This window comes from Physeter macrocephalus, chromosome 4 (assembly GCF_002837175.3).
Source record: "Physeter macrocephalus isolate SW-GA chromosome 4, ASM283717v5, whole genome shotgun sequence".
Lineage (NCBI taxonomy): Eukaryota > Metazoa > Chordata > Mammalia > Artiodactyla > Physeteridae > Physeter > Physeter macrocephalus.
Window position 1 is genome coordinate 98,249,243 of NC_041217.1, and position 25,859 is coordinate 98,275,101.

Below are 25,859 nucleotides of genomic sequence, written 5' to 3' on the forward strand. Positions count from 1 at the left end.
ATGTATATGTACAGCTGATTCACTTTGTTATACAGCAGAAACTAACACACCATTGTAAAGCAATTATACTCCAATAAAGATGTTAAAAAAAAAATTGCCTAGGGCTTCCGTGGTGGTGCAGTGGTTGAGAGTCCGCCTGCCGAAGCAGGGGACGCGGGTTCGTGCCCCGGTCCGGGAAGATCCCACATGCCGCGGAAAGGCTGGTCCCGTGAGCCATGGCTGCTGAGCCTGTGCGTCCGGAGCCTGTGCTCCACAACAGGAGAGGCCACAACAGTGAGAGGTCCGCGTACCGAAAAAAAAAAAAAAATTTGCCTATAGTGATGCTAGCCCTAGTCCTACTTTCATATTACTTGCACTATTAATATGTTTACTAAATATACGTGGTTGTATATATATATATTTATATAAGTTGTAAAACGGCAACAGGAGAACTGGCTCAAAGACCTCATATACAGACAGGATGTGTCATCATTTTAAGGAGGTAGCTGAGACCTCAGAACGCCAAATAGCACAGCAAGGCAAGTGGGGTGTATCAAGGCCCAGAAACACCAAGTGTATCCTCAGTGTTCCTAGGTACACAATCAGAGGTTAATTAACAGTGATTATCTCAGTAGCATCTCAGATGGAATAAAAAGGACCTGGAATATGAAACTTAAAGCTGAGAGAAATAAGGTATTCTTTCTTCTAATGTAAAAGTTCCTAGATAATAGATACATAGTACCAAGAATATTCCCTTAGTACTATGGAATTGTATTTCTCTGAACACCTGCTCTAGCATAAGCATTATGTAACTTTAAGTAGAACTTAAAGTTATTGTCTTAATAAAAGCAGGCATTCAATTAATCTTATTCTATATCTATGTCTGAAAAAGTAAAACCACCGTCATTCTTAAACCACTCTAAACATATGGCACTATCATTTAATTTGTAACAAAAACCAAATACCATGGTGCCTTGGAGGAGTTAATTCAGTTACTTAGGTCTAGTCTTCTTTAGCCTGCCTGCCTGCCTATGTGCCTTCCTTCCTTCCTACCTTTCTTCCTTTCCTCCTTAAATCTCACTACCTAGCCATAACCCATTTTAACATGAGTGTGAACATTTGCAGTTTTAACTAATGGTGAGTGATCTCATATAAAATATAGCAGTGTATAGTTTCGCAAGGAATTTGAATTGTACATTAAGGTTAGTGTAAGTGAATCACTTAGCTAAGAATTAGTCTAACTTTTACAAGCATTCTACTAGCTAACATCTGCATCTCAGTTTCCTGTTATTGTTAGCTAACATCTGCATCTCAGTTTCCTGTTATTGTGTTAAACGTAAAACTAGGTAATAGAAACAGGTAGTGATCATATAAAATCAACATAGTATTTGCTCTGAAGTCACATCTCATTCTAATAAAGTTTTATCTAAAGTGATGAGTATTTAGTCAATGATTAGTACATCTGTTGTGCCTGTTGTATATCAGTATTATGCTTGCCTCTATGGATGATATTGCATGATGGAAAAAAAAAAAAAATGGTCCCCGACTTGAAACAATTCAAAATCTAGGAACAAAGAAAAAAAATTAACTAAATGAAATTAAAATAATTTTAAGGTCTATAAAAGCAAAGTGATTATTTGTTTTGGTCATAGAATATACATAAACTTAAATGTGACTTTCTTAGGTTTAAACCAAGCAACCCATCTTCAGTTTGCCATACCCACAGCCCCGTCACTCTTTCTCTCCTTATCTTCTTACCCTGCTCTAAATTTTCTATTACCTACTTGAAATTGTGTTACATATTTATTTCTTTTTTCCTTATTGTATTTCCCAGTTGAATGAAAACTCCGCGAGAACCATAACTTTGTCTTATTCACTTTACTTATTTACCTCAGCAACTAAGATAGTAGCTGAATATATATTTGTTGAATGAATGAATGAATGAATGGATGGATGAATATCACCAAATAAGGAAAAGATGGTTACAACTGGTTACACAACACACAGCCCACTACTATGCAAATAAGTTGCATATGGCTGATGATGCCTTATTGTTTACGGTGGTGCAGATTTTAGTTATACAAGTTCACATCTTCATTAAGCAACAACTGTGACAATAAACGACAAGAAAATAATAAAAAAGAAAATAGACTGATCGTCTTTACAATTTCTTTAGAGCTGCTGCGAACTCATTTGTTGACATGGGACTCAGCCTGATTTCTTTTATAAACAGGAAAATCAGTATTTATTTTCAGGTCTTCATTTTTATATCAGGATGATTTATAGGATATTTAATGTTCAAACAGTTGTCCGTTTTTCCATTTCCTATTAAGAAGAGAGGAATATATGTAAAATGTTCTTTGTATATTAAGATTTTATATGTATAACTAATAATAAAATTTATACTAAAGCTCTGATTTGAAATTTTGGGAAAGTCTAAATAAATTGTCAAGTGTTCTTGAAACACATAGTGTACTTTTGGTATTGCAGAAGTTATGGGAAATACCATAGAAATAAAAGATCATTATATGTATATTCTTTTGTAAATTTGAATATGCTAATATTTAATATTGATCAAACTCACAAATATGGTATAAGATAATCTGATAGTGTATTTGTTTTAATGTAGAGTAAGATATTTATTTAGTGTCCCATTCATGCATGGTGAGTCAAAGATATTTCTTACCCTTACCCGTTAGTAACCAGCAGAGTGCTCACCAAGCATCACTTTAATCCAGGATTAAATACTGGAAATAAAGAAAGTTAAAAGTATACGTTTGTAACTGTGATTACATCCCAAAGAGAAATATACTTGCTTTTGAATTTGCTTATAATAGAAGTGGCTCTTACCAGTCCAATATGGATAATTCAAAGTTAATGGCATAACCATAAAAATGAATTTATGCATACTTCAAATTGGTAGCAATTCCATATTACAAAACATATTTTTGTTAATGCTCATTCCTATTCGTACAATTTTAACAAAATTCAGATTTACAACTATTCTTCTTTTCTCTGGTTCTTAAATAGCTGTTTTAGGCTATTAAGTTCATCCTACCAAATTGCCCAAAAATCTAGGAAGTAACATAAAGATTGTCTCTCACTCAACTTGGGAAACATTTTCTTTAATTTATCACACTTTAAACAAATTGTTAGCTTTAATTAAATGTGAAGTAAAACAAAGATATAAACTAAAAAGCCCCTTGGTTATGAAGAACTGATGTAATAAAACTAACCTAAGAATTTATAAATGATATCTCTTTTCTGTAAGGATTGATTGCAACATAATCACAGTAAAACGTCGGCAAATTTTAAGGAAATTTAATTGTATAAAAGTAAATATATGATTCTCAGATAATTAGCAAAAGATTATATAAGGATGCTTTATAATAGCATGCCTGTATTTAATGTAGTTTGACCTTTTTTTTTTCACTTAGTAGTATGTAGTCCTACTTTTTTCTATCTAATGTGTCTGTAGGAATGTATAGCCCTATTGACATTTTAAAGTTTTTTTTATCATATTATCCAGTTACATAACAAATAATATTCATTCATTCGTCTAATACATTTCTATTGAGCAATCCAAATACAAGTATATATAAAATCCTAAGGAAAGATATATGAAGAAATTAATTCTCTCAAGGGTTGGAACTAATGTGTGTGATATGAATGGGGAAGTATATTGTGAATGGAGGAAGCGTATTAACAAATTCTGGTCTGGTAGTTAAACATAAGTGGGCTAACATGACTGTTCTAAAATTACGTAGTGACTGATTTTGACTGCATATCATGGTTTATATGTACAGCACAGGTTATTGTCTATTTCTTAATTATTTAGAAATGATTGTGGCCACAGTATAATAGCATTATCATTTTATCTCTTAATAGGGATATCTGTGGTATATAAGGTTCAGGAAAATCCCATTATGAATAGCATTGGCTTAAATTAAACATTGTGGAGGAACCAAATTGTACACGTGCTAACTGAGGAGAGATCCATCTGTGAGTGAGACATGGAAGCCCTGTGTGCTCTAGGCCTGGGGCGGGGGGATGGGGGGGAGGCTAAAAGCTGATTGTTTGATTGTGGTTGGGCTCTTGCCTATTTTGCATCAACTGAAAAATCCAATTCTGTCTCCCTCACCAGTTGCTCCCATGATAACATATAGCAACATAAGTTTCCACTAGTGTCAGGCCCAGGTCTATTGACTATCCAGCTCTTCTAAGGAGTTATGTATTCTAAATGTCTGATTTTGTTTGCTTGCTTTAAGAGAATTCATATTTTATCCATAAACACAGCACCTAGGAACAAAAGCAAGGGAATTAGGAGCACCAATTGCCAGAAGAGATTTAGTTCAGTGTTATTCATAATAGGAACTGGACATATCTCAAAGTGCAAAAATTGGGAAATAATTAAGTAAAATAGGGTATATCTATATGATGAAATATTTTATGAATATCAAAATAGTATTTTTAAAGAAGTTGAATGACATAGGAAGTGCACATGATATAATGAAAAAAATAAAGGATATACAACTGTAAGAATGGTAAGAATTAACTTTTGAGGAAACTGTATTCTTACTCCAAGAAAATAGAAGGAAATAAACCTTTTTAATAGTGCTGTTGTTTGGTTGTTTTATTATGAGTAATTTTTATTTTTCTTAGTCAATAATTTTTTAAATAATTTATTCAAAAAATTACTCCACAATACTATGAAATCATCCTTTCATAATCATGGAAAACTTTTTAAAAAATAACATTTGAAGAAAGATTTAATGCAAGGATAGTGTATAAATTATATTAAACAATTTTTCTTTTTTTTCTTTCAAGGTAAACAGAAATATCTGATTTTAATTTGTTTTAAGATGCGAAAGAGATTTGTGTGAATTTGTCTTCAAATGTTGTGAGAAGTGGGTCTACTGTATCTCTCACTGGGGATAACTTGATAGAAAACAAAACGTAGAATGATTTAAGGATAATTAAGTTACGATGTGTGAGAGCACTTGGTAAATCACGGTGTTGTATGTTTGTTATTTTTAATATTGCCTGAGCATGGTCTAAATAACCTCTTTGAGTCCTATCTAGGCCTGTGATTTCAATAAGATATTTAATTAACAAAGCTAATTATTTACATCTCAGACTGTCATGGATTTCACATTGTTAGAATTCAGAGATATTGTTTAAACTATAACCGATTCCTTTAAAAATGTCATATAGTCTCCCTTACATATATGCATTGCCTCATAACATAGCAAATGATCTTCCACTGTGTCATTAGTTCTAATTGTGATAACAATAAAATGATAATTACTCAACATATTCATTGCATACACATTTTATGTCAAGCACAGTTCTAAGCTCTGATAGTTCAGATTAAATTTATTATTGGTTTTCTTGGGCTGTGTGTATCCATAGATATAACTACTTAACCCATTGTAATCTGTCTCCATCCCTATTATGTTTAGCTATATATGCCGTAAATTGCCAGTGACTTTAAGGGGTATAATCTATTGCCTACATTTCAGTCCTCATCCTACCTGATGTCTTTGGTGTATTTTATATCAAGAACTACATCTACATCTTCTTTATTGGAGTTTCCCTTCTTCCTTGGATCTTTCCTCATTGTTCTCTTCTCTCTCTGACCTAACAAGGGTTTCACAAGACTTCAACCACCAACTACATACTAACAACTCATAAATCTATGATTTAGTAATCTTGTGATCCAGATTCCTATTAACTCTCAACTGGATTCTTTCAGCTAGGTGTCTTATAGGGACCTCAAATTCAATGTATCTAAAATTCATCATTTTATTGCCAAACCTGCTTCTCTAGTATTTCCTCACTTGGTTGATGAAATTGCTATTCTCCTACAATGACAAACCACAGAATTATTTTTGACTTTCATTCCCCAACTCCAATTTGTACTAATCTTGAAAGTTTTTAATATTCATCCTTAAAATGATGTTCTAGTCCACTTGAAGTTCTTGATTTTCACTAGCACTAGGCCTTTTTTCTCTTTCAGATTGGTGTCCCTGCTTGCTCTGTATCTTATCCTACTCAACCCACAGACATATATGGAATTATATTTCTAAAACATGGATTTAACCATGTGGCTTTTCGTGTTTTCTTATTGTCTAGCACAGAATCTGTAGGAAGCTGACTCTAAACTCTAGTTGAATCATTTAGCCATATCTCCTCTCTGCTCCCTTCATAAACAATAGTTTGGAATTTTTTTTCTATTTCCCATCACACAGTGCATTCCCATGCTTTAGAGTCTTCCTATGCATTCCTTACCCATGTGTTTCTCCACAGGCCCTAATCCAGTTGCTGCCATTTTGTGACTCTTTCAAGACTCCAGTCCCCCCCCGACACACACACACACACACACACACACACACACACACACTTTAGAAGTAAATAAAAGTAATAAAATAAAAGTAATCATTCTACCACTAATACTTTCTTTGTATTACACACTTCAAGGAGAGCAAATTGCTTGGGGTTGTTTTTATGTCTTTTTCTTATACCAAAATGAAACCATTCATAAAGTCTTTGTGGTTAACTGCAGGATGATTGCAAATGTCCAGTAAGGTTTAGATTCAATAGTTTTTGAATTCCCACAAATACCTTACTTAGCAGAGAAAGGATAAAGTAAGAAGTAACTGTGTCGCGTTTGTGATTTCAACTGTTGCATGTTAAAATCTAGGAATATTAGCAGCTGGAAATGTATGAGTAAAACCTTTTTGTGATGCTGGATGCTGCCTTTGCCCAATATTCTAAAAACTTAATTATATGCTGCAACATCTAGATGTTAATTACATGACCCAGTAAGGTTTACCACACTTATTATTTTTAAGTGGAAAAAAAAATGCAAAGTTTTAAACTATCTAAGTTTAGCAGTTCTTTGGGTACTTTACATTTCTTGAATATTACAAAAGTAAATACTCACCTGTTTTTAATACTAATACGATTTTGTGTATCAAGCAGTTTGAAGATTATTCCCTCCATGCAAGCTTCCTAACTGTTTTATCAACCATGTAGGCTGCAGGCACCTTAGTAAAGTTGAGTTGGGATAAACGAAAGATCCTGGTCGAATTGGTAATCATGCAGGTATTCAGAGTGAAAGGGAGATCGTATTTTAAATTAATTTCAGGGCCTCAGGATATTTTTTCTTATGGGCTATATTACCATTCTCTGTTTACATATCCATCTTTTAAGAACTCATAGCTACTCTTAATACATTTTAAATCAAGCTCTCCTGTACCTGGGTGATATGTATTACTTCTTTCTGCAAGGGTCTCTTGAATTATATGACATCTTGCTTATTATGACATATTCAAATGCTAAATGATTTATAGAAAAATAATGACATATACTAATCCCAAAGGCCATTTATATATTCTATTGACTTTGACCAATTTTTAGTGCCCTAAGTGATCTAATTTGACTGTATTTGAGGACAAATTAATACCTTATTTTTTTGTAATTTTCACATTTCATGGAACGTTTCAGGTTAATTATTAGGAGCTAAATAAAAAGTGTTATTTATTTATTTATTTATTACTATACACAATCCATGTAGCTAAGGACCTGCCACACCTAAAGCTCCTTTCTAAAGGGAAGTGACCAAAAACAATATCTTGTATACAAGCTGTCACAAAAGCATGTGTCCTGGATACTTTGACCACAATTCATTGGACTAGATATTGTATCCTGAGCAAAAAGTGACCAGCTGTAGTCTAAATAAAAAGAGATCAGCAGCCTTTCAGGGAGTGTGGTGCCATAACTCAAGCAATAAGGTCACTCTCTACTGGGTACTGGCTAACTGACTATCATTTAGCACTCTTAATTGCAAGCAACAGAAACTGATTCTAGCTGTCAGAAGTGAAAAGAAGATTTATTGGCAGGATACAAGATGTCTTAGAGAATCAGGGAAGGCAGGAACAACAGGCTTAGAAAAGGGTCAGAAACCAAATGGATCCAGAGAATGGGTAGCAAGAATTGCCCAGATAATGCACAGCCTGTACCAGTGCTGTTATCTGCCACTACTGCCATTGTTGGATACTGTCAAGAGACTTTGCACCACACACTACCACAAAGAAACTTCAGCCACTTTTCTGATTGTGAGATTGAAATTTTGTCTGGAGGGAGCATCAGTTGGCCATGCCGAGAATCATGTAATTGTTTCTTGGTTGCCAGAGAATAGAGAGACAAAAATTTTCTTTTCACTGGGTTCCATAGTGGAGATAGTTTCTGTGTCCCACCAATACTTCATACAGTGGGAATTTAACAAAATAAATGGGAAGGGTGTGAAATAGGAAGGACGGCCAAAAAAACAAAACAAAAAACAAAACAAAACAAAAAATTATTCCGTTTTTATCTGAGGATCTTCTCTGTGGGTTTGGTTTTAAAATATATAGATTCTCTGGTGGATTGTAGAAAAACTGAATGGGAGAACCAAAAAGGCAATATAGAAAAAAGAGAAAGTGAGTAGAAGTAGAAATGGAAAAAGAGATACTGAAAAGTAAGAGCAGATTCATTAGTATCCCAGAGTTTCTAATCCTAAAAGCAATAGACACCAACTCTTAAAGGAAAAACAAGAAAGTAAGAGCTGCTCTTTGTCACTGATTTCACTGGTGGGTCACCAGAGCTGCTGTGTGTCCTACAAGATGAATGACAGGCATCCCAGACCCCAGAGGACCAGCTCTTCCTTTGCCAAAAATATTTCACTTACCTTCTTACTTCTCCATATATACTTGTAATAAGCCCTCAGTAATTGGGGGAGCATCGGGGGTAGGCTTGCCATGGTTCCTTTCCTTGACACCTGAAAGACTTTAAAATAGAGAATCCTCTTTTTATACACACATGCGCGCGCACACACACACACACACACACACACACACACACCTTATGATGTGTACTCTTATAAACCACATGAGTATAAATACATTGATAAAGATTAAGTTAGGTTCAGATTGCTCAAAATTTGGGATAAAATCTAACATCCCTGAATTTTCTATCAAGAGTTTGTTAATATCACACTTACAAAAGGTCATGTTTAATATCTTCCCCATCCCACATTTTCACGCAAACACTTTTCAATAAAGTCACCCCACTTTTAGTTATCTCCAAATCCTTTTCAGCTCAAAGAGGGAAATCAGTCTACTGAGCTGGCAAAACAAAGGCCTAGATATTTCTTTCTAGCTCTTCTAGCAGCAGTAGGAAGAAATCCCTTAAGGAGCTGTACCAACTTGTTACGGATGAGCTCCCCTTAGCTGAAACCATTCATTGCCAAGGGATTGAGGTTTTCTCTGCTACGTTATTTAAAATTGCCTCAACAGTAATTCCTTCTTGCTTGGATTTCATAAAGTTCCCAGGACAGAAGCATGGCTTCCCTAGACTCTTCATCTTAAATGTTTCAGCATCATGGGTGCTCCAGGGCAGAAGGATGTTTTACACTAGTCTCCTCCCTGTGTTGGTTAATCATTCACATGAATAGGGGATTATAAAGATACTGAGGTTTTGTGCTTCTGGTTGTTTTCTAACTCTAGCACTCAAAAACATAGGCTAAGTGAGTAGACCAACAGATGTATAAAATATCAATTGTTACACTGCTTACACTAATGCTTTGCATTAAGAAAACAAATGACAAGCTGCCTAAAGTCTGCAAAGAATAAAAACTCCATATTATACACTTAGATACTTACTTGCCCTTATCTAAAATGAATCCATACACAGAAGTGCAAGTGACTGCTGTCACTTCATTACCCACTGAAGCCTTTTTGGTGTGTTCTGAGCAGTGATGGAGGAGCCTGCTGAGTTTCAGTTTCGCTCAGCTGGTCCACAATTTTGAACCCCTACTGGTGATATCAGCAAAGCATGTTCATAGCCTGTTTCTCCACATATAAGATTTTTCAGGTTACACTGAATAACTTCATTAACAGACTATGGACAGCACTTTTTCTGCATCATGTACAAAACTAACCTTTGAATTCACAAATAACACCCCACATATAAGGAAAGATCAAGGTATTTTGGGGGGCTCAGTGTAAAGAATGCTAAAAAGAATAAGCCATTTTCAAAAATGTTTTAATGTAGAGGATTTTGAAGTGTCTTAATTTCTGTGAACTATGGCCAATGTATGGTTCTCAAAGGGCATTTTTTGCCTATGAAGACAGACATGGAGCCTACTTCATTCTTCATTTGGGTGGGGAGAGAGATGATAAAAGGGAAGTAGAGATGGAAGTATCCAGCAGAGGTGAAGGAAAATCATTGTGAAGCAGAAAGGAATGACTGCCTGTAACTGACCAATAAGTCATGGATCAAATATGGATGCAAACAGGGCACCTGCAGGCCAATTCAGGTAAGCATCAGGACTCAAAGGGGTTTTATCCAGAAAGAAGTGGGCAAAGGATAAAGTCCAGAAATGCAAGAGTTCAGGCAAAGAGAATGGATATGAAAGCAAAAGCAGACTTTAGAATAGAATATTAGAGACCCAACACACCTGCCGGAAGTTTCCAGATGACCTCTTCATGATGTTTTTAAAGATGTTGTTATTAATTTGTTTTATCAACAAGAGATATGGCACTGGGGTAGGGATTAGCATATGCATTGATTCCCCTGGTCATACTCCCCTGATGGGTAGACCTGGCTTTTCAGACACAAAGGTATCATCTCCTTTATCTGTAGACTTCGCACAGTCATTTCCAGTGTCCCACATCACAGCAGTGACTTTTCCAGCAGGTTCTGAATCAAAAGATAAAGTAGGTATCTCAACTCTCCAGTGATGACTCTGAACTGTATCTGAACAGAGGACACCCAATCATTGTCTGCTACGATGTCCCTTAAAGCAGTCTTTTTCACGGGAAAAATTAGTCCTGCTTCTTGATATTGGACCCTTTCTTACCCAGAAGCGATATACGCTGTCCATTGTTGAGTAAAGTAGGCTTGATTGTTTCCAGGACCTTCCAGGAAAGCTGGGTGTAAGAGCTTTGTTAGGATTCCATTTAGCTTTCTTGAGTTTCTCTCAGTGAGATACCCTGGGGTCATTTGGGTGAGCTTCTTTTTCTTCTTTGACTTTCTTAGAATACACCCTAACCGTATCACAGAGAGAATTAAAAGATTCAAGTAAGGAATTGAGGCCTCCAGGAATCAGACACATAGATGGAGTTAGAAGTGCAAAAGGTTTATTGGGGAGTAACACTTGTGGAAGGAATAGGGACAAATAGGGATGAAGCAGGATTGGGGAGGGGGAGCAGTCAGACCCTGAAACAGACATGAGAAGAATCTTCATCAGCCCAACAGAGAGCCCTAGGGCAAAGATGGCCGACTAGAGAAATCCTGCATTGGATAGAAATGGCTGGGCCCTTGTACCAGTTTTGCTGTCTTGGCTGGGGCCTCCCCAAGAGGACCCCGACCTCAGCTTGAAATCTGAAGGTGATCTGAAGGAGTGACCAGTTAGAAGTTGTCAGCTCACCACACTGTAGCAGCTGGGCACAAGTCTTTTCCTGAAGGAGGATCTGAGTGGTGCATGTCTGGGTCTGTCATAGTTGCTTGCTTCTACATGTACTCCATAAGAACATTTCGGATCCTAGTTAAGTCACCTTAGTGTATTTACTCATTAGTTCTGGTGGAAGGTTATACAATTCTTCAACAGTTCCAAAAGTTGACCCCTTAACTTGCAGAATCAGTTTCTGTTTTTCTGTTTGTTTTGTTATAATTTGGGGTTCCTACAATAGAGACTCAAGGTATTTGTATAATAAGACAGCAAGAGTGCTGTGAGGAAGAGCCTCCCCAAGACACTCATTGGCTAGAATAGCACGTGGAACTGTGAGCAGGAGATGCTCATTGGCCTGACCGCTGAGCAGGTACTTCTCCAACTTTATTGCCATGGTCACCTGAGGCAGTGGATTTCCAGTTGGGATTAACAGAGGATCAAGACAATCTGAGGAAATCTGAATCTGCTTCCATAGGGACAAACTGTAGAGGGGAAGATTTGAAGTTTGAACCGTTTTCAGAGCTGACCTCCATCATTACATTGCCCCTTGGGAATAAAGAAGGGAGCTAGTGGACCAGAGGGGATAAAGAGGGGCTAGTCATCAGAGGGGATAAAAATAATGACTCAAAGACTACCTACTTCTTAAGAATTATCTAAATAGTTCATGGCAATTCGCATCCATTTGTTAAAGGTTTAAGCTTCTGAAACTAAGTGTGTAGGAATGAGGATCCCTGACACTAGGAATATCAGAGGAATGGTACGCTAGGGAAATGCTGTCTGAATGGAAGAAACAGCAGCATTAAACCATAGTCACAGGAAATGGTATTGAAAGGAGTGCAAGTTCCCTTTAACTGGCAAAACTATGGATAGACTTCCCCACCAGGCCCCAGGGACCAAGGACTGGGACTTGAGGCAAGGTTAGGTAGGAGTGCAGACTGGAAAATCTTCAATATCCTGAAGATTTAGACAGAAAGGGCCATGGGCAGTCGGGACCTCAGGGAGTTTTTAATGGATTGCTGGGCCACAGGAGGGCACAGCTGTCTTCCAAGCCGTTCAGCTAGCTGGTAGAGAACAGCAAAAGACTGTTTCCAAATTCCACTGGCTTATGGAGCAAGAACTGCTAATATCTCCAGCTTATTTTGGCTCCATTGAAGGGAAGGGACAGTTGTTTTCTTGCTCACTGTGGAAATCTGATCCACATTTAGGAATTCTTCATTCTTTTGTTCAACACAGTATTTATTATCTTTAGTGTCTTAGACTCTACATAAGAGGATCAGGATAAAAGAGTAGGATATATCCCCTAAAGGACTAATAGTCTGGTAGAGATGGGGGAAAAAAAAAAAACATGATTATAAAACACTGTGATAAATGAAGTAACAAAGAAACATTATGAGAGTATGTAAAAGGGAGTCATTATTTATTAATCCATCCTGTGTTGAGGTAGGATGGAAGTGATGTTATCCAAGGGACAAGAGATGAAGGACATTCTGGGCAGAGAGAGAGAAAGAAAAGCCTGAAGCAAGAATCAGAATGGAGAAGGCTACGGGTGCCTGGGGAGGAGAGAACACACAAGCAGTTAGTTCTGTGTCATCTTCAACTTAAGGCACAAGGGAAGTGGAGGAAAAAAAATATATATATATATAATATTTTATATGCATATACAGATACATTGCTATAGACTTATAGCATTTTATATTCATATTATATGTTTGTTATATGAATTTCCCCCCTGGATTATGAAGTGTTTTATTTTGTTTTGTTTTTAAGAATAGAGATAGTATATTATATATCTTTAACACCATTGTCTAACATAATGCATAGTTCCTGAAACAGTTGTCTATTAGGTTATCTTGGAACCAGTAATTTTATACTCCCAGTTTTCTTCTGAGTAAATAGAAATAAGAAAGTCAATGTTAATTTATGCAATGTGAGCTCTATCAAGTCGACAGTATTTGTTGAGTGCCTACTATGTGCTGAACTCTGTGCTACATGCTCTGAAATACTCTGAAATAAGAGAGCATATCAGGATCTCCTTTTTTGTACTTAACATCCAACATACATGTTATTTACGTGCCTGGGTTGTACTTCCTAGTAGACTCTGCCTTCCTTGTCCCACTCATCTTTGTCTCCAGCATAGGCTAATTGCAGTGCCTTGTCATCAGTAAATAAATTTGTTAAAAGGATAGAACCCGGGCTTCCCTGGTGGCGCAGTGGTTGAGAATCCGCCTGCCGATGCAGGGGACACGGGTTCGTGCCCCGGTCCGGGAAGATCCCACATGCCGCGGAGCGGCTGGGCCCGTGAACCATGGCCGCTGAGCCTGCGCGTCCGGAGCCTGTGTGAGAGGCCCGCGTTCTGCAAAAAAAAAAAAAAAAAAACCACATTGCCTAGAATGCCACTGGCTTTAATTTTTCTATTTATATTTGAACACTCTTGGAGTTATTTTAAAATTTTAAATGAAATTTGTGGTGGTATAATTTACTTATAACAGAAAAAAATACATTTAAGTATAGAATTTGATATGTGTTGACAAATGTCTACACTCATGTAAATACCATCACCATCAAGATACAGAACATTTCCATTACCCTAAAAAATTTCCTTATGCCCTTTCCCACTTAGTCTCTTTCCCATCCCCAAACCTCAGCGACAGCAACCAATGCTCTGCTTTCTGTCAGCGTAGCTTTTCCTTTGTGGAATTTCATATAAATGTAATCATGCAGCATGTACCATTTTGTGGACTTCTTTAACTGAGAATAATGTTTCCTTGATTAAGTCCAAGTTGTTGCATGATTCAGTAGTTTAGTATTTTTTTTTAATTGATGGATAGTATTCCGTTGTGTAGACATGCCACTTCATTCACATACTAATGGATATTTGAGTTGTTACCAATTTGGAGCTATTTTGAAAAAGTTGCTGTGAACTTTTGTGTGCAAGTCTTTGTGTGGATATATATTTTCATGTCTCTTGGGTATATAACGCAGAGTAGAATTGCTGCATGGATTAGTAAGTGCACACTTACCTTTAGAGGAAACTGCCAAACGGTTTTCCAAGGTGATTATGCCATCGTTAGAATTCTTAAATCAGGAAAACTGGTGCAAGAAGGACACATGCTAAAATATAAGTTAATTTAAAACATCCCCATTCCGATGCCTAGTCTTTGCATTTACTAATAATTCTACCTGGAGTAGTTAACTCTTTCTGTCTTACTTTACTGACATAGAAGGATAAATATATCACTTTTGCCTATTACTCTGAAGCTACAGCTAGTCTTACAGGTATAAATGAAGTAGAAGCCTTTTATAGTTCTAGTTTACAGTTGATGGCTGCATTTTACTTTAAGGAGCAATTTTGCTAAAGAAGATGATGGTTTAGGACATGATAATGGGAAAGAAAATTAAGAAGGTGAAATAGGTACTCAGATTGATCTTCTGGACCCTAGTTCTGTCTATCAGAAAAGTGGACATAAAAATGCTAGCTACTTCCTAGCACGCCATGTGAATTAAGACTTAGAGTTCCTTAGTAGAAAACACTTCATAACTGGTAAAATTTTTCAGTGGGTTCATTGAAATGCCACCTTCTAAGAAAGCCATTTTGAAAAGAATTGTGCAGAGTGGAAATTGCCAGGGAAATTGGAGAAAATGTTTCTTAAAGTCAAAAATTTCACTAGTAATTTAACTTATCAAGAAATTCTCACAATCTCATTCTCTAGTGCTTATTCCTCTGTACAGGGCATGAAATCAGTGAGATTTGATGCCCTAGGTAATTGGTGAAAATACCTGTCCTACAATGGAGAGGTCACCTAAGGGTCCTCAAAAGCAGCAGGGTACATCATATATAGAACCCCTTTAATGTGTAACTAGAGACATGCTAGTTACTAGAATTAAAAATTATTATCTTGTGGCCCAGATAGAAAATTAAGCTTTTAAAAGCAACCAGTTTTGGACAATGGAAATTTCTGCAACAAACAATCTGCTCAGAACTACATTTTCTGCTTTTTGCTGTTGTCACTGTTGTTTGGTTTTCATAGGAATCTATTCCAGAGTGTATTAATTGCAGACAGACACAGGGTTGCTCCTCATTTAAATTGTCAGAGGCCACAGTTATCTCTAGTTTGCTTTTATCCTCTTCTTAGCACCTCACAAGCTTGATCTGTTACCTTCACGTCATGTAGTACCCCCAAGACCACCACATGCTCCCCAGACCTGTCAATCATTCCTTTAAGGGCTTCACTGCTTTCTTGCTAGTAATATCACACACCTCCATCACAGGAAAATCCATTCTGCTCCCTCACAGCTTTCTTTGGTGATCATATAAATAACAAAAGGGTTAACAGGTATTAAAGTAGTATACACACACACACACACACACACACACACACACACACACACACAAGCAGTTGCTATGGGAGAGATTACAAATCATGATCAGGGATGGGCATTATGAATATCTGCAGGAAGAGCCAGTAAAAAATTGGTGATACAGGTGGGCTTTTTGTGGACTAGACACTTTAAAAGACTTGTTAAGCTGTTCTTTTTTCCATGATTATCTACCATTTTTCTTCAGAATTTTTCCTGCTTTGTAAAGAAGTCTTATTAGTGAATTTCATTCTTTTAGACAGTATCTATCATAAAATATATTTGTGTTTTTCTTAAACCCAAACATAATCTGTAAATTGATGGATACATAAAGAAGTAAATTGAAAATCTGCCAAGTTTCCATTTAGTCTTCTTTCATTGACACAACGAATTTTTTTGAGTGCCTACAATGTTATATGCCTAGAAGTAGAAAAGCAATCCAGAATTGTCTTCTTTTATTTAATTTTTGTTGGTGTGGATAATGTTAAAGTCTCAGTCTGTCTGAGAGGTTGTAGTAACTTTGTGTATTTCCTATCCTGAAGACTTTTTGGAGGGGAGAATTAGAAATTGTCTAAAATTTATTCATTTCAATAAGATTCTAAAAATTGGCTTGTTAGGAAGGGCAGTGCCACCTGATGCTATCACTAGCAAATGAGAAGGTCAAGATGCAGAAGCACTATTAATTGTTTTTAGATCTCGATCATTCATATCAAAAATGTGAGGAAATTAGGAATGTGTGAATAGTTTCTCCAAAGTATACAGATTCACTTTTTCATGATATTAGCCTCACCACATTTCTAGTTGTATTATAATATTCCCTATTATGCCTGTCAAACAAAACTTTGCAATTTATGGAACAGTCAATAATTTTTACAATAATGTTGGCTATAACTTGTCTTTAAAATTCTCGGGTAATCAAATTGTGTTTCAACTGGGTATGAGGATTAGTAAACAGCTGGCTTAACTGAGTATGAAGACAGGTAAAATGTATCTGAACACCATAAACCTGACTCATAGAACTATCGGAGGATTAAACTATGGTATCTCAAAATAGCAGCAGATGATTCAAGTAAATAAAGGTAACCAATGGGCCATATTTTTTTACAAAAACTGAAAAACTCTGAACAAATTTCAAATTGTTAAACAATGTATGAAGCATCCATTTAAAGTATTCAGCTAGTGAGAATCAACAGAAAAAAGTGTGACAGATGTTCAAAGTAAATATAAAGATGCAGTGGTCAATAGTATTGAAAGCCACTTAGAAACCTATATCAGATTATTAGTCTTTACTCTTTTGGAACCAGATAATATTTTAAATTTGTTTTACTAATTCTTATCAGGCTACCTTCCATGTATTATGCAATTCAAGTGATCTTTAAATTATTGGCAAATTCTACCTTAAAGAGAGCTTTCACAAAGGACATGCAATTGATGTCATCTAGAGTTACTGTCATTTCTAGGCTAAGTCCCTTGGAAATTCATAACTTAAAAATGAAAGTCACAAAGATGCAACTGTCTTCATAATGCCAATGCAGTGGTTATAAATGTTTCATGAACATTGCATGGGCAGGGGCAGATCTCCATTTTCATGAGTTAGAATTTGTACAGCTAAGTCTCCAGATTTTACTATTCATAATACACAGTATGCCCTGTAGAGCATTCCATATAGTGCTTTTTTAATATTTATGTTTAATGAAGAAATTACTGTTCTGAAAAGAGAACAAGCCAAGTCAAAGATTTCTTGTTGAAATTATTAGTTTTGCTGAATAGAGACAATAACAATCAACAGAAATTACCTCATCACAGTGTCTTAGCACGCAAACACGTAACTTGTAGAGTAATACAAGATGACTGATCAAGATACATTAAACCTAAGTGAAAAGGTTCTTTCTAAAGGTTATAACATTAGAAATCTCATCTTAAAAGAATTCGAAAGGTTAAAATGCAAAGAGCAACTTTCTTACATATAAAAACATTAATTACAAATGAAATACTTGCCTACTGTTTCATAGTTTAAATATATGTCTGCATTTTTCTGGGTGGATCTTTTATTTTTTTAAAAAAGCATTTTAACTCCCTAAGATAATATTACCAAGTTCAATAATGAATTGCTATTGCATATTTTAATGTAATTTATCAAAGCACATTATCAGTACCTGTCAGAATAAATTTTGCACTAAAAGTAATGAAAAAAAAAGGACTATTGTATGTGTTGAAATCAAAGAACATTACTACTGCTAAGTTATTTTCAATGGAAAGGATAGGTGATTGCCCTCTAAATGATACTTGTCGCAGGAGAAAATAGAAGCCTGAAAAATCACAAGGAACAGGTGCAGGAAAACATCTATTCCTTGCTTTTAAAAATGAACATTTGATGTTTTGTTTCATTCTTGTCATTTTAATCAATTCTTTCAAGTTGACCAATGTTGAAAAGTGCTACACAGCTCTTGGCAACATTTGCAAAAGTAAGCTAAAGTTACTGATCAGCTCGTGTGTAACCTAAGGCTGAATTACCCCACATTAGCATATACTACATACCACAATTAGATTGATTAGGAAGTCACATATTTTCTTTTGAATACAATTCAACAAGACTCAGTCTTCTAATAATGAAAACAATAGGCTTCAGATTTCATACTATTCACCTGGGAGTCAGCTATTCAAATATTTTTATTAGGCTTAAACCAATGAGGTCGTTAGAAATTCTGTAATGGTTCCCGAACTTATCACCAGAAGTTTATGTTTTATTTCTGACATTATTTAACTGGAAGTGGGAAACACTTTCTTCCATTTGGTTCTTTGTAATTTTATTTTCCAAAGGCTCCCTTGAGGAATTTAACCTTTATGTGATGAATTTGCAGTTCGCTTGAAGTGTGTTAACCTTAGTTCCCTAATGAGTCTAGATGTAATACTGAGGAGGAATTTGAGAAATATATCATGTTGCTCATTGTCAAGTTGGATTTGTCTTGCACATCTCCAGCTTTGCTGTTGTTCCAGCACACATTTTGATCACAATTCTTTAATTATGTTCTATATTTAACTGACCTATTTGAACAGGATCCAGAGCTGGTGCGAAACATCTGTCGCTGGGTTAGGCAAGCTGTTCAGATTCCTTTTTTTGCCAAGTTGACCCCAAATGTCACTGATATCGTAAGCATCGCCAGAGCTGCAAAGGAAGGTAAGAACCTGACTTACATCAATTGTCTCGTTATGTAAGTATGGGCCTAAATTTCATAGCCATACTAAAGTATATCTTTATCCACAAATATATGTGCATATCTCTCTTTAAACTTTAAGAAAAGTATTAAATTGAGCGCTTGACCTCACAAATGTAACAGATCCATACCTATACTCAAGCTAGTAAGTGGCCCGGGAATACAAGAATATCTATTATTTTTCCTAATAAACACCTGGTTTACACACAAACAACTGTGAAACGAAGCCACAGTCACAACAAACCACTCCAAAATGAATGACTTCACAATATAACAGTCCAGCAATAGCACCTGAACCTTTAATGAAACTTTTTAAAAAGATAGCTGCTTCCACAGGTGAAATTCCTTATGAGTTCCCTTTATATTTGATGGGATCTAGTACACTGCCTTAAACACATGCTCAGTAAATATCTTGAATACATAAATCATACAGTCAATGCATGATTTTACAAATCATATATGCTACGTGCTATCCAATGGAAATTGCATCCTGATTTGTAAAGATATTGTAAATTACCTGGAAAATAACACTGAATACAAAACATTTGGCATCCACAAATCTGTATAATAATTGGAAAAATAAAGTGGTGCTAATTAAAAATTTTTATGTCTAGCATTTTAAGTATAATTATAGGAATGAAATTAGTGAATATATTTGAAGGGAGGAAATGTTCTCAAGAGAAAGTAGAGTATGCATTTTTCTGGGTTGTGTGGGTTTGAATGGGTTTTAGCAATCGTCCCTTTAAGAACTGCAGAAAAATGTTGTGTTTTTCATAGGTGGCGCAGACGGTGTTACAGCCACCAACACGGTCTCAGGTCTCATGGGATTAAAGGCCGATGGCACACCCTGGCCAGCAGTGGGCACTGGAAAACGGACTACGTACGGAGGAGTGTCCGGTAGGTGTTACCCTCTCCTTGCATTTTTGCTTCCTTGGAGGTTGGTGAAAAATCAAGAGATCATGTTACAAGCAAGAATATTGTGACTTTTATGATCCCAAATTCTTATAACTCACTGCTGGTCAAAACTCCTAATAGTTACGACAGATGGAACAGATTGATCAAGTGACTGATAGAACAAGAGGAGAGTAAACCAAGATAGGGTTTCATACAAATTCTATTCTCTTGCAGTCTGTGCATTACTCAGAGTTTCTCATTGTCACAATTGTCCCATCATTAATTAGTGAAGGCTAATAACAAGGCCTTATAAAAGAAGAATATAAGCACCCTGATTTTCATATCTTTTTTCATAGTCTGGGTTAGTTTCCAGTCTTCCTAGAAGTTTGAAATCTACCTTCTTCAAAAATCTTACCTTCACAGCTGTGAAATAAATCATTAAAACATTACATTTATAGCTTCAGCTGACAAGATATTTGCAGACCTCATACCTTTGCACACTTTTTCTCATCATAAAACACTTGCATTTGAAACAGAAAGAGAAGTTTTAATCCCAAAGTCCTGTTCAGTATCTTTGCCCTGTGCCCTCTGTTGCTGTGACAACATGAACTTGGTCTTGCAAAGACAATGCTGTGAGGTTCTTGACTGTACTGGTATGGGGATTAGTCTCCTTGGTGATAGAGACAGTGGTAAATATACATAACATAGCAGTGTCCCACTGTTCAAGAAAAGCATTGCTGAATCAGACCAAAATGTGCTTTTGGAAGAGGCTGCATAGACACAAATAAAGCTCTCTCCATGCTGAGGTATTATGTTTTGAGAGCGTGAAGTGTGCCTATAAGCCATGATTTAAAAAAAAAAAAAAATAGTATATTCTGCTTTTAATTGAATGCCATTCCCACAGTGTCAGAAAGAGGAAGGCTGACAAGGAGCACCTGCTCAGGGTCCAGACAGAACTCCCTTTTATCAGGAGCTATCAAACAGGGCCTTAAATATTATCATAATGCAGAATAACATGGAGCAAGTTAGCATGTGTCTCAGAAAGAGAGTTGAGAGATTCCAGAGTTGGGCTGTAACGTGCACTATGTTTTCTGTCACCCCTTTTCAATTTTTCCAGCCTGCCATGTTGACAGCAAGAGAATAAAGGAGGTCACAGAGGGTGCTGAACATTAAAAATGAATAAAAGAACTATTGCAGTAGTATTTTATATAAGTAACACCATTCACGTTTTCTCATTTAAGCTGCAGTTTCTGAATATTCTCCCATACTATAACTCAGTCTAATAAACTGACGGAATTACAGCATTAGAAAAAGTCTTTTGTGTTGCAGTCTTTTAAGCATACACACACTGGAAATTATAACAGTATCTGCAAACAAGTTTAGCTGTACCTCAGGGCCCGTTAACATTTCCATAAAACTCTATTTCTAAGATTTATAAATTCATCTATAAATATTCACTTGGGTTATAAACTCAACCAAGCCTGGGTGGAACTTTCATTTTAAACAACAAAATGTCCCTAACATTTTTAAGGGTTTGTACCTCATTTCTAATAGGTTCTATATTAAGTCCCTTCACATTATAAACAATTTGTTTTGAAAATAGACTCTCTCCATATTGACAAAATTAATAGTTTTTCTCCTTTAAAGCAATGTTTGCTTTAATTTAAAGGTAATATAATCTGAAAAGCAGTTTAAACAGGCAATGATAATATATTTTAGGACAGAAGTAAGTTCTATAACAAAGTGCCTTCAGAATGAGTTATAGCAAAACCTAGCCTAACAAAATGTGTTAAATAATAATGGCTTCAAATTTTAGGGGTGATGAAAATAGCAAAATGGCTAAATACCATTCCTAGTTTTATCAATTATGCTGCTTCAATATAGAAAACTACACAAAATATGCCAGGTATTTTTATAAAATTAAAAAAAAAAATTCCCACAGCACAGTGCTAATACTTACCCAAGTGTTCTCTCAGAACACTGGAATATCTACTTTTAGAAGAGCTGCGTGAATCATAGATTTTTTTTTTAAGTGAAAGCTAAAAAGAGTTCAATTTTGGATAGCCACCTGAAATACAGTACATACTTTTCATTACCAAGGAAGGCTATTTTTCTCTTTCAATACTTTCTAGCTCTCTATCAGTCTTTTTTTTTTTTTTTCTCAGAATACGATCCCTGCTATTTGAAATGAATATTTTGTTTTGTTTCAATGGGGAAATGGTGAGGAACTAGAGTAGGGCACGTGCTATAGAACAATGGTCACATTTCAGTAATGTCCTTCTTTTAAAACATATTAGCTAGTAAGGTGCAGTGACTAGCTTCAAAAACAGAACCTCAGCTAAGGAATGTCAGTTTAATTATTTCAAATATGATCAGTCTGGATTCTAGAGTATTCTAAAGCAGTTTCTCAAACTTTGGTTCCCAACTCATGAGTGTATTATGGAATCAAGCTTAATGAACTCTGAACAAATTTTTTTTTTTAATGAAATAGAACAGAAAAAACTTTCAGAATGCTTTGCACACAGTTGGGATAAACACTGGTCAAACATCTTTTTTTAGTTATACATGTAATGTGCACATATATATATTTCTGTGCTAGGTCATGATGTAAAATGAATTTTTTATTGTGGTTAACTTCAAAAATGTCAGAAAGCTGCTGTTTTAGAGGGAGGTCTCTTTGTTAAATAAACGATGTCATTATGCCTGTAGAAGTCATTAAATGAGGTAACTTCTACTTTTTAAAGTTTAAAATTTATATCCAGAGGGAGAGTTAGGACTTCATTCCAAGGTCTCATCCTCAGCTTTGTTATTTTAGAAACTGCATTTTCCAACTCATCTGTAGGTTATTGGAGTGGGGAAGGTGGTCAAACACAGGAATCAAATTCATAGTAAAATGACTTATAAACCTAAATTTTAACTGTAGGAGAAATACCTGGCAAGATGTGTGATAACAGTAGGAGTCTATTAAAGGTGATTTCATAGTGAGAAGAGTATCAAAAGAAAACTTGTTCAGTATTCATAAGGAATATTTTCATGAAACTAGGATGACCAATTAAGCTCTCCACCATACAAGTACTTCTGTCTAAATCATTGCCTCTAAAGAATCAATATTCTCTCCCTTTCTTTGGAGAGTAGAAGCATAATACTGTAAGTTGTTACCATCTAACTTTCTTTTTTTCTAGAATCCATGCAGAACACTTTTTAACATCAAACAGCAATTAGTTCATGTATCACTACACAGTTGAATAAATTATTGTTGGTTTTTTTTTTTTTTTTTTTGAGGGGGAGGGAGAAAATTCCTTGGCTTTATTTATTTGGTTAGAAGGAACACTAATCTCATCAGGAACATTATTTATAAACTCTGTCCTCAAGTGAATTACTCATTATTTTACCTAGTTTTAGTTTGGTTATTTTTTTTCTTGATTTAGTTTCAAATTTTGACCCTTTTCTTGACCTTGTCCCCAAATAATAATGGTATCTTAAGCTTGCCCCTAATTCAGTGATTACTATCACCTGTATAAATGGTGTTATCCAGCTGTGGTGGGACATTTTCACATGAAGTCCTCCCTGTAGATAAGATTGTTTTAGAGATGGTTAAAAATGAGTCCTGCATGGCATAACTAAAGATATGTCTTTCTTGCAACTGACTTCACAAGGATAACTTTTATTCATTTTATAGCTGCATCGGGAGAAATAGTAATCAAGCAATGGGGTAACATTTTGAAGGAGTTTTTGTTATTGTTCCTTATTGTGTTTTAAAAGGTTCTTTTTATTAATGGGGGATGGGCACATTCCTTAGGTTTGTTGTTATTCCGTTGTCCTGCACATATTTCGTTTGTTTTACATGAAAACGCATACACACACACCCACATATAGGGAAAAGTTCTGAAATTTCTCTGCAGAAGGCACTTTGAGATTATGATAGATACTTTAGGCTCAATATAATTTACTTTCTACAAGGTTGAAAAATTAACTCATTTTAAATTATTTTATTTGCTAAATTTGTTGTATTTTATCAAAACAGGGAAATTCTTGTCCTCAATTCCAAATTTTAGATGTTTGAAATTATTGGTTCTGTATCAACTTAGTTAAAACAGTAGAACACTATTATTATTCACTACTAATACTTATAAACTTTACACTGATTTCTGAATAATTCATCGAAGACGGCCTTCAAGATTTGATCTGTTTCAGGAACCCATATTTTACTAATCACGTGAAGGATATTACAGAGGTTAAGAAATGATGGTGTATTTCTCAACAAATGATAATGGTATACTCCATAAATGCTCTTACATTCTACAAATAAATGATATATGATTTGAAATCCAGCTATGTGAGCTACTGGACAGCGAACACTAGCTGAGCTCTTATAGTTACAAGCCTAAAGGTGTTTTCTTTGTAAAATCAACATGGGAATTACCAATAAAAGAAGGTGCAAGTTAGAAATTTGCTAGTAATTTGTAACTCTGTGACAATGTAGGGCTGGAAATGAGTACAAACTGTATAGTTCAGAAAACTTGAGGGAATCGATGTATCAATAATGTATCAATAGTAGCTTAAAAAAGAACCTGAAGCATTGGCTCCACACTGCATATTTTATGTTTGTCTTTAAAATAGTTACTCAAGAGTTGCTGGCACTTAGCAGCATGCACTCAGCTACTGGGCACTACATAAACACAAATCCAGTGTAACCCGCTCTAAGCATAAACTTAAACTTATTTTGTTGTATTTATTAGTGACTATTGTGTAAAATGGAGAAGATGACAAAACATATACTAGATTGGAAACTCAGAAGTTTCAGTTACATTTTGCTTTGAATAACTATTTTCACACATGCAAGCAACTGAAAATTTTGGTAAGATTGCTTTAAGTTCTTATACTATATGTTACAATTATATCATAAAATGCAGTACTGATATTTTTTATAGGAAGTAGTTTTTAATGGGCTGGATTTTTTAATGTATCAATCACATGATTACTGATGCACAAAATCCTTTCAGAAAAACACACCTACTATCCATCATAAAATTTCAGCTATCTATTGTAACCATCTTTCTCAATAAGAGCTTAGATTTTAATACTGAAATATCTAAAATAACCTGATAAAGATAATATTTAAATGAATAAAAAAGCAGTAATAAATCATGCCAAAAAGAATAATTAAAAGGAGAGCCTTCCATTTTATACTCACTTATCTATTTTCCTTTTTTATATGTACCAACATAATGCAAAAAATTCTAGTCTATTATTCAAATATGTAAAAACATTCTTAGACTATCACAAGTTTAACTGATCAAATTCTTAAAGAACTTGTTATATAAACATATGTACTATATTTGCAGAATAGTCAGAAGTAGGCATATCAAATAAAGATGTTGAATTACAATTTTCATTATAAATTATCAGTTTAGTTGAGAGAAGCTCACCATTAGAACTATTCTCATTTAAATCATGCTTATTTGAATATATTCATGTACAGATTGACAAAGAATCCCCTTTTGCATTATATTGCTTTTCCCGAAGCCGGAGTTTCTCACTGTTTGGCCGTCGTTGGTCTATGCAGGAGATCAGAGCCCTAATAATAGATTTTTGACAGTGAGCTCGCCTGCTACCTGCCCTACACAAATCCTCACTGTTCATGTTTGCTTCGCGGCAACAAAGCAGACAGAAGGAAAATGCCAAGTGCTGAGTTTGAGGTACAGCCTTGCCTTGGCTTGACATTTCAGCAGAATAGCAGTTTATGAGATGCATAATTTTTCATCTGGGACACAGCTGCCATATTCATAGACGCTTACAGCTCATCGACAGACTGGAGCGAGGGCAAAGGTTTAAAGCATAGATCAAGGTCTATATTCTTTCCTTAGGTATTTTAAAATAACTGCAGATAAATGATAAAATCGAATGATGTTTAAGAGCCA

The 25,859-nt window shown here is 35.4% G+C and overlaps 1 protein-coding gene across 1 annotated transcript in view; it reads left to right on the forward strand.

The window, feature by feature from the left end:
- Positions 1–25,859, forward strand: part of DPYD (dihydropyrimidine dehydrogenase) — an 840,387-nt gene that overhangs the window by 594,107 nt on the left and 220,421 nt on the right. Inside the window, exons 17-18 of the mRNA XM_024119602.3 lie at positions 18,887–19,007; positions 19,822–19,941. Coding sequence (XP_023975370.1) covers positions 18,887–19,007; positions 19,822–19,941 — 241 coding nt within the window. The remainder of the gene's footprint in view (positions 1–18,886; positions 19,008–19,821; positions 19,942–25,859) is intronic.